Source organism: Aricia agestis, chromosome 4 (genome assembly GCF_905147365.1).
Source record: "Aricia agestis chromosome 4, ilAriAges1.1, whole genome shotgun sequence".
In the NCBI taxonomy this organism is placed as follows: Eukaryota; Metazoa; Arthropoda; class Insecta; order Lepidoptera; family Lycaenidae; genus Aricia; species Aricia agestis.
Window position 1 is genome coordinate 555,603 of NC_056409.1, and position 16,232 is coordinate 571,834.

At 39.1% G+C, this 16,232-nt stretch overlaps 1 protein-coding gene across 1 annotated transcript in view; it reads left to right on the top strand.

The window, feature by feature from the left end:
* The window catches only part of LOC121726038 (neuropeptides capa receptor-like), an 89,679-nt gene that overhangs the window by 50,037 nt on the left and 23,410 nt on the right, over positions 1-16,232 (top strand). The window contains exons 2-3 of the mRNA XM_042113253.1: positions 3,458-3,548; positions 15,961-16,160. Coding sequence (XP_041969187.1) covers positions 3,458-3,548; positions 15,961-16,160 — 291 coding nt within the window. The remainder of the gene's footprint in view (positions 1-3,457; positions 3,549-15,960; positions 16,161-16,232) is intronic.

Here is a 16,232-nt window from a genome sequence, read left to right on the forward strand (position 1 = left end):
AGTCTGTATAACTCTCGTTACGGGCACGGACTACAGCGCAAACTTTTCAAAGAGGAATTTTCCGGGACATGTTACAAAGGACAATTATTATGCAACATAATGGTACAACTGTAGAGGTACGTCAGTTTTTGTCATAAGGGTGAAGACAAACGAGCGTAATATGTGACTTGTGAGTCGCAGAATTCCGGCTGGTAGAAATTCTGCTGCATTCAGTTTCATACAAAAGTCCTGTTTGATTCACACGAGCGTAATTTTGTGAGTCATGATTTGTATGAAAATATATTTACGCGGCAGGAATTTTGCGACTCACGACTCACAAAATTACGCTCGTTTGGCTTCACCCAGCCATAAAATTAAATTAAGAAATTTAAAAAAACCCCCGCCAAAACAACTTTAAAAAGTAATGAAATAATATTTACTACCTTTAAGTTCAAATAATTCCTAACTTGTGTAAAGTAATATTTTACCTAGTCCATAATTGTTGTCACGGTGTGTCGGGGGACCGCCAAGTAAACTACAACCTACAACCGCCAAGTCGCTGGTTACCTATCTCGATTCAGAATGAATGATCGCGATGACGCTGTGAATTGATCCTTAAACTTGTTATGTGAAATCAAACATCTACATTAGCGGTCCCCCGACACACCTTAACAACAATTATGGACTAAAATATTAATTTACACAAGTAAGGAATTATTTGAATTTAAAGGCAGTAAATATTATTTCATTACTTTTTAAAATTGTTTGGCGGGGGTTTTTTTAAATTTCTAATTTTTTTTTTATTTTATACTTTTTAAACTTGTGTTGGTTATAGTGCAGAATATTTCCTATCAACAGAATCATATTCTCATGATTACCATCTATCAATGTCCTTTTCGATGAGGCCGTTATTATGAGCCCAAACATCCAACAAACATCCCAAACAGCCACAAACCCAAAGTGGAGGTTTTACCTCCACTTTGGGTTCATACAAAGCTCGGTTCCTATAGAATCCAGGTGATGCTGCAGCAGCAGCATGTAAATATTTACTGTTTATACTTTATCTACTTCTTACTGGTTGTCGCAATTAAAATGAGCCCAAATACGAAACCTCTGCTCTAAGTTGGCAAGGAATTGGATATCCTATTGATTACCAGGTGATGCTGCAGCACCAGGTCAAATTTCCATTATTATGTGTATACTTATATTGTATATTCACAAATGTCACGAACTAGAATGAAATATAAAACCCATCACACGACTACAAGTTGCTAACGGCCTTTCATGAACCAGATAAACCCTGATTGTCCAGCACTGAGGAGGCTGATGATGATGAATTATAGCTAAGAACACTCTCGATAGTGTCAGCTTTCAAACAAAACAAAAACTAGATCAAAATCGGTCCACCCGTTTGGATGCTACGATGCCACGGACAGATACACACACAGACAAACAGACAGACAGACAGACAGGCAGACAGACAGACACGTCAAACTTATAACACCCCTCTTTTTTGTCGGGGGTTAAAAAAGAAATCAATCGTCCCACGTATGGTTTCCCTGGTTTTTCAGCGAATGTTCTATAGGAGAAATGGATTCATAGGCAGATGGCAGACTAACGTAATTTAGTCGCTTTATTTCAAAACCCAACCGAGAGATCGCGATTCCCGGCTAACATTGAAATGACATAATCCGACCAAACGACGTAGGTCCGCCATCTGCCTATAATTCAATTTCTTCGGTGGTATCAATCTACTCGTCATTGAAGTGTATTTGAACTGGTTATAAAAACTAGCTGGTTGAATATTCTGCAAATGATTTTTTGTCCGCCAGGCGCCAGCAGCCGCGAGCACGTCACGGGCGTGACCCGCTACATCGGAAATATCCTAAAATTCTAAACTAATATTTACTCAACTCATCACACGTGTAACACGAGAATAAAACCGACACAGTCCAGGAAATCTAGAGCTTGAAATTCGAATAACACATAACATTCTTGTAAGGTTTACGATTGGAATAGACGACCAATTGACCACCACACATTCCCACAACCACCCTTTGATTTGATCTCAGGGAGCCCGAGGGACATGCTTATTGCTTAATCTGTCTTTTGGACAACGCAACGAAATTAATCAGAAGATAATAAGGAGGAATAGGAAGTTTTCAATTTCCTTTCCTATACAAAGCGGGAGACAGCACAAAGTGACCGAAAGTCAGAGAACTTAAACAGAGAACTACGGGAATGAAAGTTAATAATAATAATTGTGACTACCGAGCTAGAGCTTAGTTTATATTAAATAAAAACGCTTCTAGGCACGAAAGTTCCTAACGCTACCCGAGATGTTTAGCCCCGATTTCACCAACACCTGTTAGTCTTAACAGCTTGTTAAAATGTCAAACCTTCTCTTTCATTCATAAGAAAAACAAAAGAGGAAACGTAATACTAATTCGAGCGTTAATTTTAACAGTCGTTGATGAAATCGGGCTTAGCATTGTGGTTCTTTCGTCTTACCAGAGACTACACTCCCAGGGGACACGATGAGCGGTTTTTTCAATCAGCCTTCGGTCGAGCACGCGCACATAGGTCGCAAATTTCAATCCGTAAAGTTTGACTTTTTCATGACCGGTCAGGAATGGAGATACACAGTACCCCAGCTATGCAAGTACGCAGTATACACCCATGACGTTTATACAGGGTGTAATGAAACAAAGAGAAAGTAAAGTACATCATACTTTAGGGTATTTTTGAGTCCCTGTATAGTTTGAGTTCGCTGTGAAACTATTAAGCGCTGAAATACTTTTTTTCACTTTTGTATAGGAAAATTCAAAACTCTGAGGCGCTTGCCCATATAAACCACAAATATATAGATTTAAGCAAAACCACATAGATTGTCTTATTAAAAAATGACGCGTTAATATTGAGAAGAAAAAGAAACAGTGTAAATCAATATCATCTCAATCCTTTAGGTGTGATTAATGTAGAATGTTAATTGAAGATGATGGTACTCAGACAAACTAGTTAATCACACAAGCGGCTCGATAGTCGATAGCTCCAAGTACTGTTATTAACGTTTCATTCCCGCCTGTTCCCGGAATGTCATTAATCAATCGTGTTAATTTCACTGTATTAGTAACCAATTAGTACAAATGGTAAAATCTGTATAAATAAATAAATTTCGTCTCGCTTAAACTCGACAACGGTTAAAACGACATTATGGTTATTTAATTTTGAAATGTTCGTGAAAGACTAGGAAACGTTTGTAGCAACTATAACTTAACGGTGGAAGTGATATCGAGTATTCGGCGTTGATGAATTGCCGCTTTGAAGTTTTGTTTAGTGATAATTCATTTTCAGGCCCTCCATATATCTTTCCTTTCTTGTCAGTTAATAGAATCGAAAAAATTAATTTTCCTGTTTGAGATTAAAATCGGAGTGCCAGATACAAGGGCGTCGATTTTGAGAATGATGTTTGTTGCAGGTCTGCCCAACGATCTGTCGGTGTACTGGCACCAGTACCCCTACAGCTTCGGCCTGGTGTTCTGCAAGCTGCGCGCCCTCATCTCCGAGGCGTGAGTATATCTCATAGCACTACAACTCTGGCCGCGCCGTACTCAGAGACAAATAGTTATTACTTAACTGTAACAAAATGGAAATTTTGACGTAAGCCCCATACATTTTCTTTCAAACTTTTCATTTAATTACAGTTAAGTTATTAATTTTTGTCCGTGAGTGCGGCGGTTAGGCTAGTTTGTCTGTGCTAAGTGCTAATAATGATGAGAAAGTACCACAATAATGGCATTTCAAATTCATTTATAACTTTAATCTTTTTTAGTGTTTGTACTTCACTTAAGAGGGCGACTAACCTCAAAAATCAAACATCGTCCTTCTCTCTTTACACTCACGCCCGTCTTTCATATGCCAGGTGAAAAAGAACGACGCGGATTTATCGCTAAATTAGTTTTTTCTCAATAACTCGATAAATATGCAACATTTAAAAAATCAAAATGCAACATTGTATAAAATGATAGAATTTTATACAATGTGTTAAAATATTAACTTGGTTCAATGCACAGTTAAGGCAAAAAATGAAAAAAAAATTAGATACATCTTTGTGATTTTTTTCTATCGAGAAAATTTTTAGATACCGTGTTTTTGATAATGTAGTATCTAATTTTAGAAAATGAAACAATTCGGGACTTATTTTCAAGTATAAAAATGAATTATAAAATCGACACTTTAGGGTTAGTCGCCGCCTAAATAGGAGAAAACATTAATTTTTGTCACGTTAAGAACTCGGTGTAAATATTTGTCAAGTGTAAATTTCCCCCGGGTGTAAAAAATACGTTAATGTTTGGAGCGTCGTCGTAATGAACTCGGCCGCACTCACGCCGCCTAATTGCCGTAACTGTCGCGCCAATCAGCAGCTGGAGCAGCTCGGTGTCTGTCATTATGGAGCCCAATCCTGTGATAATTATTCACACGAAGTCGTTTCGAGTATTGCTAGCTTATTGACCCGTCGAACCGTATGCGCGAGAGCGGGACGAGGGTGATTCGGGCCGAAATTTTACCGATAACAAGAGAATTTCCGCCTGATAAATTGCATGATAAATCTGCCACCCTCCAACGTTACTCGGAACACGATTCAATTTGAGTGGCTACATGGAGCTTTCGAAGTTACTACGTAGTACGTATTTAAACAGCCGCAGGTTCCTGTAAAGTTCGCCGTAACTTTGATAATTTCCTATTGGTGAATTCGGAATGCGAAGGCAAAACTCAGTTTATAGTCGTGCAGTTTGTCTTAGACTTTCTCTACCAAAGTTTGTCATAATTATACAGACTGGCGAATGATATGTAAGGCGATGACTTGTATTAAATTCGTGATGTACAATTTCGATGGTGAAATTACAGCATTTTGGCTCAGGGCCCTGAATATAAAGGAATATATTTGAGGCTATTCAGGCTTCGTAGAGGTGCAATGTTGACGATACATAAATATATTTTCCCTATAATTAACCGTGTTTCACAAAATCATGCTATATGTTCTAAGAGATGCTTTAAGGTCTATATCTCAGTATATTTTTCTGTCTTTTTGATACTCATAGAACCGGTCGTTGGTATGTTCGGAACCTAGTTTGACTCCTGGCGCGTGACAATACGCCGGGCATTCCGAGCCGCACCGGCCGGGGTGACGGAGGGGCGGGAGGAGCAGGGGAACACGATTCAGCTTACATGACAGCTGTGCGCAAATCCATATGCGGATTTGATCATATTGTTACACGTGAATACCTCAGCCGAGAGGTCTTTCTGGTAGCCTGTCGGATAACAATGAAATATAACAATTTATAATACGGTTCAGTTATAGTTATCATTCAATTACTAATCCTTTTAATACAAAACGTATATAATGTCATTTGATGTTCGGTATTCAAAATTATTAGGAAAAGTTAAATATCATTAATATTATGTTTCCGTTCATATTTCCGTCGAATATTAAATGTAAATCATATTTACTTTGTTTCTTTGAGCTTCATTATACACACCGGATATTTTATTCACTAAAAACGATGTTTGAGGAAGCACGAACCCTCAATCTAATATATAAAATTCTCGTGTCCCAGTGTTTGTGCGCGAAATCCTCCAAAACGGCTCAACCGATTTTAATTTGTATTTACATTCGTTAGGCCTGAGAATAAGTTTTTATCTACTTTTTATATTGATACTGGTAAATATAATTTATTGACAAAACAACATTCGCCGGGTCAGCTAGTAGTCTATAAATCTGGAGTGTTGAAGGGATCACAGAACAATGGGCAAGTCGGGAACTTCGGACTCGCGCCTCAAACAACTCACTAGATAAGATAAGCCACACTCCTTCCCCAAGTTCATATTTCATTATATTACTAAATTAATTTTGATGTTATCCATCATCCATACCTAATATTATAAATGCAAAAGTATCTGTCTATATGTTACTCTTCACGCCCAAACCACTGAATTAATTTTGTTGAATGGAAAAGGACAAAGGACTTTTTATCCCGGAAAATATTCCCGCGCGGTAAACGATTTTAGACGCAACGCAGTCACGGGCTTTATCTGGTTTTATAATATTTTTAATAGGAATTAAAAAATAAAGTGTAAATTATTGTTATTTTATCAACTAGAAAAGTAATACCGTCGTTTTTGACAATAGGACTAAAAATTCCTAGCGAGAGCTTCACTTGAGGCGAGTTGCTGATTCGAGCTGTTCCACAGCTAGGACGCTGCGCCAGCGTAATGTAAGGGCGAGCTTCACTTGAGTCGCGACAGTCGTAGTATAGACTTGTATTAAAAAATTAACTGCATTAAATATAGATTTCACCCGTGTAAAATAAAAGTCCTATAAGTATGTTGATAATAGTACGAAATTAAAACTGATAGCAAGTAGCATTAAATTAAGCTACAGCTCGCAGCACGTAGCTACAGCTCGCAGCACGTAGCTACAGCTCGCAGCACGTAGCTACAGCTCGCAGCAACTCGCTACAGCTCGCAGCACGTAGCTGCAGCTCGCAGCACGTAGCTACAGCTCGCAGCACGTAGCTACAGCTCGCAGCACGTAGCTGCAGCTCGCAGCACGTAGCTACAGCTCGCAGCACGTAGCTACAGCTCGCAGCACGTAGCTACAGCTCGCAGCACGTAGCTACAGCTCGCAGCACGTAGCTACAGCTCGCAGCACCTAGCTACAGCTCGCAGCACGTAGCTGCAGCTCGCAGCACGTAGCTACAGCTCGCAGCACGTAGCTACAGCTTGAGGGGCGTAGCTCTAAACTCGTAACTTTATAGAGTGTAAAAGCCTAGTGTAGTTGTAGCCTTTAGCTTACATGTTGGTTTGGGAACTAAAGGATATAACCTAATTTAGTACATTCGGATGCAAGCAATTACAGCCTCTTGCTAAGCTACAGCACGTCGCGCCGCAAACACATCTACGAGTAATAATACCTATTACATTTTTCTGCCCTACAATGACCGTTTAGTTCTGCTCAGCGCCGCTTCGCCGCGGGATGTAAGTGGCCATTTACACCCACGCGGATATTGTCTGATGTCGTTAGCGCGCCGTCCCCGGGCGAATTACGTCGTCGGGCCGTCGGCGGCACGTCGCCGTATCGCTCAATGTCCCACTTCATCGCCGACTATTTGTAAACGAAACTCATTTTGCCACTTAAGAGGATACACCAGGGGCGAGAGAAATTGAAAATAGGTATTTGAAAATGTATTGCTGTCTTACCAAACTCAAGTCTCCCACCGCAGAGCGCGATAGAGACAACACGACAAAAGTTCTAATAAAAGAACAGAAAATCATCGATTCGATTCCTTCTCCAAAACTTAACCGATTTAAGTAATTTTTTCATTAAGAATTAAAGCAAGGCTTGAGCTGTGTTCCTATGTTTTATTTTTTTTGTATATTCTAGCCACCTTTGTTTTCTGAGTGTTTGAACACAGAGGAAAATCTGGCATTTTTTTGGGTTTTTGGACGTTCTTATCTTTTTGCATAATAAATTATGAAAAAAAAGAAAACATAGGGACATGCTAATAGTGGCCATAGATATTCAGGAAAAAAATCATAACTCTACCGGCATTATCCAGGGAGGAAACAGGGGACAGCGTTTGTATGGAAAAACGGCGGTGTGTGTAGAATCCTCTTAATATTCTCTTAAGGGAGTTGGAAAGGCAGGTGACCTAGCCTGAGACGGGTCATTATAATTTGACGAACGCGTTGAGCAGATAGTTAATTCTTAAAATGTAATTTTACTCGACTCGCACTACGCCTTCGATCGTTACTAGCGAATGTACTTCGTTTGAGACTGAATAAATACAGCAAATTAAACTGAAAATTATTTATTTGTTACGAGAATCGGCCGCAAAACCTTAACGAGATTACTCGACCTTTGTTAACATTTCACAAGTCAAACACGACGTATTAGGCATGTCAACATTATCGGCTACTCGCACAATAGCGCTGACCTTTGAGTCAGTTGCGGGGCGGCAAGTTGACCTACGTGCTCTTGGTCTCAAAGAGAATCACTTAGGGATTCATACAGAAACCGCCGTGACAACTTATAAACTAACTGCGAAGCCCCGGGAATTCGGGACGGCGGCGTTCCGGAATTCCGACCTCGCCGAGTCCCCAAACTGGTACACGTAAGTAAACAGATAAGGAGCCGAACAAAAACAAGGTAATTAAAACGAGGACCCTCGTCATCCGGACGGGCGGACGGATGGACAAATGGCCGTGTTCGTGCTCACTTTGAGGAACATCGGTCTCATAACATTTTAAACTTTCGCGTTGCATTATAATTAAACTTTTTAATCGGGACTTAACGCGACTTATTTAAGTAGTAATGCTACTTAAATACTTGGACAACTCGAGGGTAGTCGTAGAACCGACCGCCCGGTGCAAACGAAGAGACGTCGCGCTCCTGCAGTCCCCTCGTGACCACGGCCGTTGCAACACGGCCGAAACGTCGAGAAAAAGTATGTACTCTTAGTAGCATTACTACTTAAATAAGTCGCGTTAAGTCCCGATTAAAAAGTTTAATTATCGGTCTCATAGTTCCGGCGTAACTATTCAATGAACCGGACAGAGCAGGATATTGGACGCCCTGGGCAGGTTTAGGTGACACCCCGCCCGATAACTTTAAACACGCTGCTTTAAATACAATATACCTAATGTTATTAAGGTATTCACAACATACGCGAGGGATTGATAAACCGGCCACGTCGACGGTACAATTAACATATTATAATATTACCTGATATTCAATCGGTGACGAATTTTACAGTAATATTTCGACTGAGGTTACCACTAACATTTCGCTGCGATATTCGCCAGTGAATACTCGTAAGCCCGGCATTATATTGACATTTGCGTACAAATGTAATTAAAACGCTCGGTTCGGTCACAACTCATAAGCTTAAGTTAAATTGGAGTGGAACTCTGTGGAATTAATTCCCGCGATTATTGGCTCGTGCTCACTAATTCAATATCATGCGTCGCGCTCTGTGGCGCCTTCTTCTTATTTTTTGTATTGTGGAAATGAAAATAATAAATGAAAGCCGATGATATCATTATACACTAGGTAAATAAGTAACCATTTATTTGACCTAATTACACTACAATGTTTAATTAGGTACACAAATACATCACCAGTAGCCTTAGCACGGCCACCAGTAGAAATGCGAAAGTATGGACATACTGTGGACATAAACTAAAGGTGCCGTTCCGATCTTTACCGCGGCCAATCGCGATCGACAAAAATTCAATTAAAATGCCACTTTATGACAGACTATAGTATATGTCATAGACTAGGATATTATTTTAATTTCTAGGACTATAGTCTGTTATAATGTGGCATTTTAATTGAATTTTTGGGAACGAAAAAGATCGGAACGCTACCTTAAGTTTATCTCCACAGTTTGTCCATACTTTCGCATTTCTACTTGTGGCCGTGCTAAGGCTACTGGTACACGAATACAAAAGAAATACAATAATGATGACATCTGCAACTTTGTTGCGCAACAATTCATTTATCGCGTGGGTCCTGTGTGTCCTGACCTTTCGCGGGACTCAAAGTATCTCCACACCAAAATTATAATAGTAAGGATTTAATTAAATGATGTTTGGTTATAGGCACCATTTAAAAGTTTGGTACATAGTATTCGTAGTCCCCATTTTGGGCGCCCGTTACTTCGGTAAAGCTGAGATTATATTTTATTCGTAAATATATTTTACTGTATTTGCCGTATAAACCATTCGACCTGAACCATTAATTCACAAAAATGTTTTATTTATTATCAGAAAAGCGATTCATACCAGCGATTAATTATATTATGAATCGGCGATTGCACGGAAAACTTTTTCAAAATATATATTTCCAGTTTAACAGGGTCACATCGCAATACAGGGTTCCGTAGTAATGCTAGTTTTTCATAATTTTTGTACGGTCAATGAATGTAATAGTCTCTGAGCAAAATCGCAGACAGACAGACGGACAGACAGACAGACAGACAGACGGACAGACGGACGGACAGACTGAAACTAGAGGGGTTCCTTTTTGACTACGGAATCCTAAAAAGGTCGGGAGAGAAGGGGGTTTTTTACCGGTACTTAGTTACTTGGCTACGCGCACGATGTATGTAATATCATGTAAATATCACACCCTCGTACCGCGCGTCCGTGACCTCATTAATAATATATTATATAAAAGCGGCATAACTGACAGTGCACTTCTTTAACAATAAAATGCGCGGTGTTGTAATATGCCAAAGAGTGGTGAAATGTTGCCCCATGCTGGGAACGATTCGAAACATTACAGACATACCCAGCAACGAGGGAGAAATTACGCTGGAATTCTTTCTGTTGATTTGCGCTCATTTTACCGGCCGCAGAGCTTAATGATCGAGCGAATAAACCCCCAGCGAAACATAAATAATTTGCCGCGCAAAATACACTTTTCTTCAAATAGAATCGAGATCGATGAAATATTGTGAAATTAAATGATTTGAGCTCGTACATTCATGACGTACGTTATTCGATTGTGCGGCGGGGGGCGGGGCAGGGGGAGGGAGGAAAGGCATGAGGCCGCAATAACTCATTACACCTCAATCGGCTTTGAGGTGTAAATATAATCGGTGACGAATTGCCACCAGCCCAGCCCAGCCCCGCCCCGCCCCACCCCGCCCCGCTGCAGCCGTAGGTAACACAATGTATATGTCGCAGCCGACTGGTTTAAATAGCCGTTCAATCAAACAGCTAGCCCTTTGACTGCACAACGCCATTAAACCACACGTCTAGCTTTTATATTGAATATTTTAGTCGCTCAAAACGTTCAACACTACAGCTGATTCAAAAGCTGCCGTCTAATTGAAGTAGTTCAGCGCGCACCGCTGCGCCGCTAGGTGCGTTTTATTTACAATATGGCGTCAACTAGCAGGTGTTTGTTGGTGTTTGTGGTTGTTTTTCGGAAAGAAAGTAGTTAATAGAAGTTACAAGTGTTATTAAAGAGACAAACATTGTGGAGGCACACACGAGTGAATTAAAATTTCAACAAATATTCGAGGAGAAATTACGGGATTATGAAATGGATGGACGCAGCGGCCCTCGAAAGGGGGGTTCGGGGGGCACAGTCCCCCGCCAACACAAACACAATACACATAGTCCAAAGTAGGTTAGGTTAGAACCGTGACTGTGCTACGGCAGCAGCCGGCGACCGTCACAAAACACGCCTCAGAATTTTTTATTTTTACTTATTGCATTAAAACTTTGGGTCACCCCTTAAACTTAATCCGAGAATAATCTTTCAATAAAATACAAAAAGTTTTCCTATTCTCCCAAATTACATATTAAGCTAATGGTTGCCCTAGTTAATTTGCCATTAAACCAGTTGGCTAAGCGTCGTCTAGCTGTAGTGTAGAACTTTGTAGTCAACAAGTCGGCTAAGCGACGTATAGCCGTGTGATTGAATGGCGTTGTTCAGTCAAAGGGCTAGCTGTTTGATTGAACGGCTATTTAAACCAGTCGGCTGCAACATATACATACAGTCACTGTGCTGAGCACACCATGGTACATTAAGATGTGGCCGTCAAGTCGAGGGAATTCACTATTTAAATGCCCTCGCTATTCGCATGTATGTATTTAAAATGTTTGTTAAACATATGCAATGTTTGGAAAATTTTGTCGTTTTGCATACGAATGAAATAAAAAATTCTTGCTATTTAACGAATAGACTGTAGCTCACCTATCTGGCATCAGAAAAGTTGTGTAAGTGATATAGGTAAGCACTGACGGGAGAGTGTAGTCTGTTATCGGTGAAATGCCCCGCAGCTGAGCTGCCCGGAGACGTCCTTTTGTCCCTTACACTGTACGGCCGTCAGGGCCAGCCCTGCGCTGTGCATTAAGACGCTAAGTGACCTGTCAGCTCAGAACATTCGCAATTCAATTTAATATAATAATATCTATAGACGCCTCACACCATGTCAGTCTGGCGCCGGGATAAGTTACCTGAAGGACTTGTGTTATGGGTACTTATAGTGTTTTTATTGTATCATACCGTACGCATATTTATTATTTAATACACATCCATGACCCAGGAATATTGAAAACCTTTTCCTGTTCCGTTGGTGGGATTCGAACCCGCGACCCCTGGTTTGAGTCGCCACACGCTCAACCATTGAGCCACAGAGGTCGTCGAATTGCCTTTCAAAAGTAACAGGATTAATAGTTATTTAAAGCACTTATAAATTTATCAAATTGAGCAACAGAATTTTAAGTTAAATTTGCAAAAAGGTTCTATTAGTCGTGTAGTTATCAAACTAAAGGCTCAATAAGTAGGACGAATCTGAGAATATTTCTTTATAATTTACAACTAATTAAAAGGTTTTGTGTGCTTGTCTTATATGATTGTATAATAATTGCACGGCAATTCAAACCAATAAATAAAAACACATCAAATAGTTTCATTACAGCGAGCGCTGTTGTTTCCTATCAAACTTATGTTTGTTTTTATGTATTGAGAATCGAACCGCAGACGAGAGTCTACGATAAATTGCAACGACACAGAAATATCACACAGATGGTGTTATATACGCGGAAATATTACGTTTGTAGATTACTCCAGTCAATATATACATTTGGAAATGCAAATGAACCGAGAAAGCCAAATTTTGGATATTACTTGGGGGATGGCTACAAAAGCTTAAATTCAAATTGTCGACCAAAATAACCTTGTGGGTTTTCCGCCATCATGAAAAAAGTGTTAAATTCAGTTTTTTCATCATAACTCGGTTCCCCGTCGAGATAAAAAAAAAGGATTTCGTATTTCGACGGGGACCCGAGTTATGCATGAGAATTTCTAACCCGATTTTTCCAACGTAATGACTGGAGTAGATAGAAGATTATTTTTTAAAGGATCCAAACAACGAGATTAACATTCAAAAAGTTTTTTGTCCGCTGGAAAGTATCTGCGGGAGAGGATGATGCAAAAGACAATCCGAATTGACGTCGCTCGGGAACACTCTGCCAAACTCGTGACACCCGACCTGCCTGTAAATTATAAACTGCGAATGTTCCAACACGAAATGAAAAGTTGCGATGGATTACGGAGTGTCAGAAAATGTACAGTACTTAGTAGTACTTACTCCAAAATTAATAAAGCGCATGAATGGCCGTGAATAATGACCGTGTTACAAAAGCTACAGGAATATCACGACGAACTGTGTCCTTTTTTTTCCTGTTTTTTCAACAAATTACAAAAGTAATTTTTTCTTAACTAAACACTCTCAGCAAAATATTAGATATTGACCTATTCAGTGACAAACCAAAATAACCATATGCATAAATATATTTAATATACTATATATATATATATATATATATATATATATATATATATATATATATATATATATATATATATATATATAGACTTTGTGATTATTTTTTTTCGGTTCATTAATTGTTTTAAATGTTAACGTTATCTTGTGTCATTTGTCAAAAGTTGTTTTTCTTAGAATCTTATAAGTGATAACATGTAAATGGTCTATTGTTATATTCCTACAAGTTTTTTTTAAGTAATTATTGTACTGTTTGTTTTCCTAAATAAATAATATACAAAAGAAATAAAAAACTTTGACTAATACATGTATCTTAAACGCAATGCAATTAGAAAATGCAATATCGTCTATCGTCGCTCTGGAAATACGACCGTTGCGGAAAAATTTCGAAAGCTTCTATGCGCATTATCACTTTGGTAGCACTGTACGAGTATTCCTGTCCAAACTCACGGGCGGGTAGCGAAGACTGACGCAAACCAAGTTTTGTATTCACCTGAAATACGAGTTGTTGCAGAGAAAAAGTTGTACGTGGCTCAGAAATTATACTGCAAAAGTTGTACGTGGCTCAGAAATTATACTGCAAAAGTTGGACGTGGCTCAGAAATTATACTGCAAAAGTTGTACGTGGCTCAGAAATTATACTGCAAAAGTTGTACGTGGCTCAGAAATTATACTGCAAAAGTTGTACGTGGCTCAGAAATTATACTGCAAAAGTTGTACGTGGCTCAGAAATTATACTGCAAAAGTTGTACGTGGCTCAGAAATTATACTGCAAAAGTTGTACGTGGCTCAGAAATTATACTGCAAAAGTTGTACGTGGCTCAGAAATTATACTGCAAAAGTTGTACGTGGCTCAGAAATTATACTGCAAAAGTTGTACGTGGCTCAGAAATTATACTGCAAAAGTTGTACGTGGCTCAGAAATTATACTGCAAAAGTTGTACGTGGCTCAGAAGTTATACTGTAAAAGTTGTACGTGGCTCAGAAATTATACTGCAAAAGTTGTACGTGGCTCAGAAATTATACTGCAAAAGTTGTACGTGGCTCAGAAATTATACTGCAAAAGTTGTACGTGGCTCAGAAATTATACTGCAAAAGTTGTACGTGGCTCAGAAATTATACTGCAAAAGTTGTACGTGGCTCAGAAATTATACTGCAAAAGTTGTACGTGGCTCAGAAATTATACTGCAAAAGTTGTACGTGGCTCAGAAATTATACTGCAAAAGTTGTACGTGGCTCAGAAATTATACTGCAAAAGTTGTACGTGGCTCAGAAATTATACTGCAAAAGTTGTACGTGGCTCAGAAGTTATACTGTAAAAGTTGTACGTGGCTCAGAAATTATACTGCAAAAGTTGTACGTGGCTCAGAAATTATACTGCAAAAGTTGTACGTGGCTCAGAAATTATACTGCAAAAGTTATATTCAACAAAGTTTTATTATTTAAATATTCTGAGATTAGGCAAAAAGAATTTTATTTTAGTTTCACAAAAATTGCCTCTTTCATTAATTATTAGCCATATATTATATTTAAAACATAATATTTGGCTAATAAATGCCGAACATTTTTCACGAAAAGAAAAATAGTTTTCATACGGGCAAAATTTAAGAAAATGTGGAAACAGAAGCCTTTCCTTCTTCCCAAGTTGATAATTTAATATAATATCTTATTAATTACTGCCTATTTTGTAATGAAAATAATATGACTGTCACATTATGTAATAAACAACATATTAAGTATTTTCGTTTACTTCACAGCTTCAAATCATAAATGTTTAATTAATTAATAGTATTATAAGCAAAGGATAAAGTTTCTTACGAAAAGTTTCTAGGAGAACGTCGTCGTTAAATCTAATTTTAATTTTACATCAAACGTTAAGCTCATAATTAGAGGAGTCCGGGCTGGCTTCGGGCTGGCTGGTGTATCATTAAAATATTGAAAAACTTCTCAAGTTTCATTTCGACATCAAACTTCTTTCACTCTTTCGTTTTTTATTAAACTCCGATGTTGTGAAATCGGCGTTGCTCCATAATAATAAAAACATAATTATACAGGGTGTAACAAAAATAAGTGATAATACTTTAGGGTGTGTACGTGTTCCTTGTAGAGACTTCACTGTGAAAGTAGCAGCGCCGAAAGACCAAATTTTTTTTTCACTTTTGTATGGGTAAACTCGTGACGCTCGGGCCCTTGCCCATACAAAAGTGAAAAAAAAATTTCGTTTTTTAGAGCTGCTACTTTCAAAGTGAAGTCTCTACAAGGAACACGTACACACCCTAAAGTATTATCACTTATTTTTGTTACACACTGTATAAATAAGATTAAAATATTCTACTGTAAGCAGTGTGTCATAATGATGGAGTGGTCACAATATTATTTTTACTAGATGATGCCCACAACTCTGTTGCACAAAAATTAGTTTATCGCGCGGGACATTTTAATTTAAATTGAATCCTTATTTTAATTTTATCAAAATCGGTTCAGCGGTTTGGGCGTGAAGAGGTAACAGACAGACAGACGTATTTTTGCATTTATAATATTAGTATCCAGGATTTGTCGGAGCATCAAATTTTCTTGTTTTTTTATTGTTCGAATGTGTGGGTGTGCGTGTGTGCAGGGCGTCATACGTGTCGGTGCTGACGATCGTGGCGTTCACGCTGGAGCGGTACCTGGCGATCTGCCACCCGCTGCACATCTACGCCATGGCGGGGTTCCGCCGCGCCTCGCGCATCCTGCTGGCGCTGTGGGCCGTCGCGCTGCTCGCCGCCTCGCCCTTCGCCCACTACACCACCATCAACTACCACGACTACCCCCCAGGTGAGAGACCCTAGTTTACCCGCCTGCCAGTTAAAGGGGCGACTAACCCTAAAGTGTCGATTTTATAGTTCA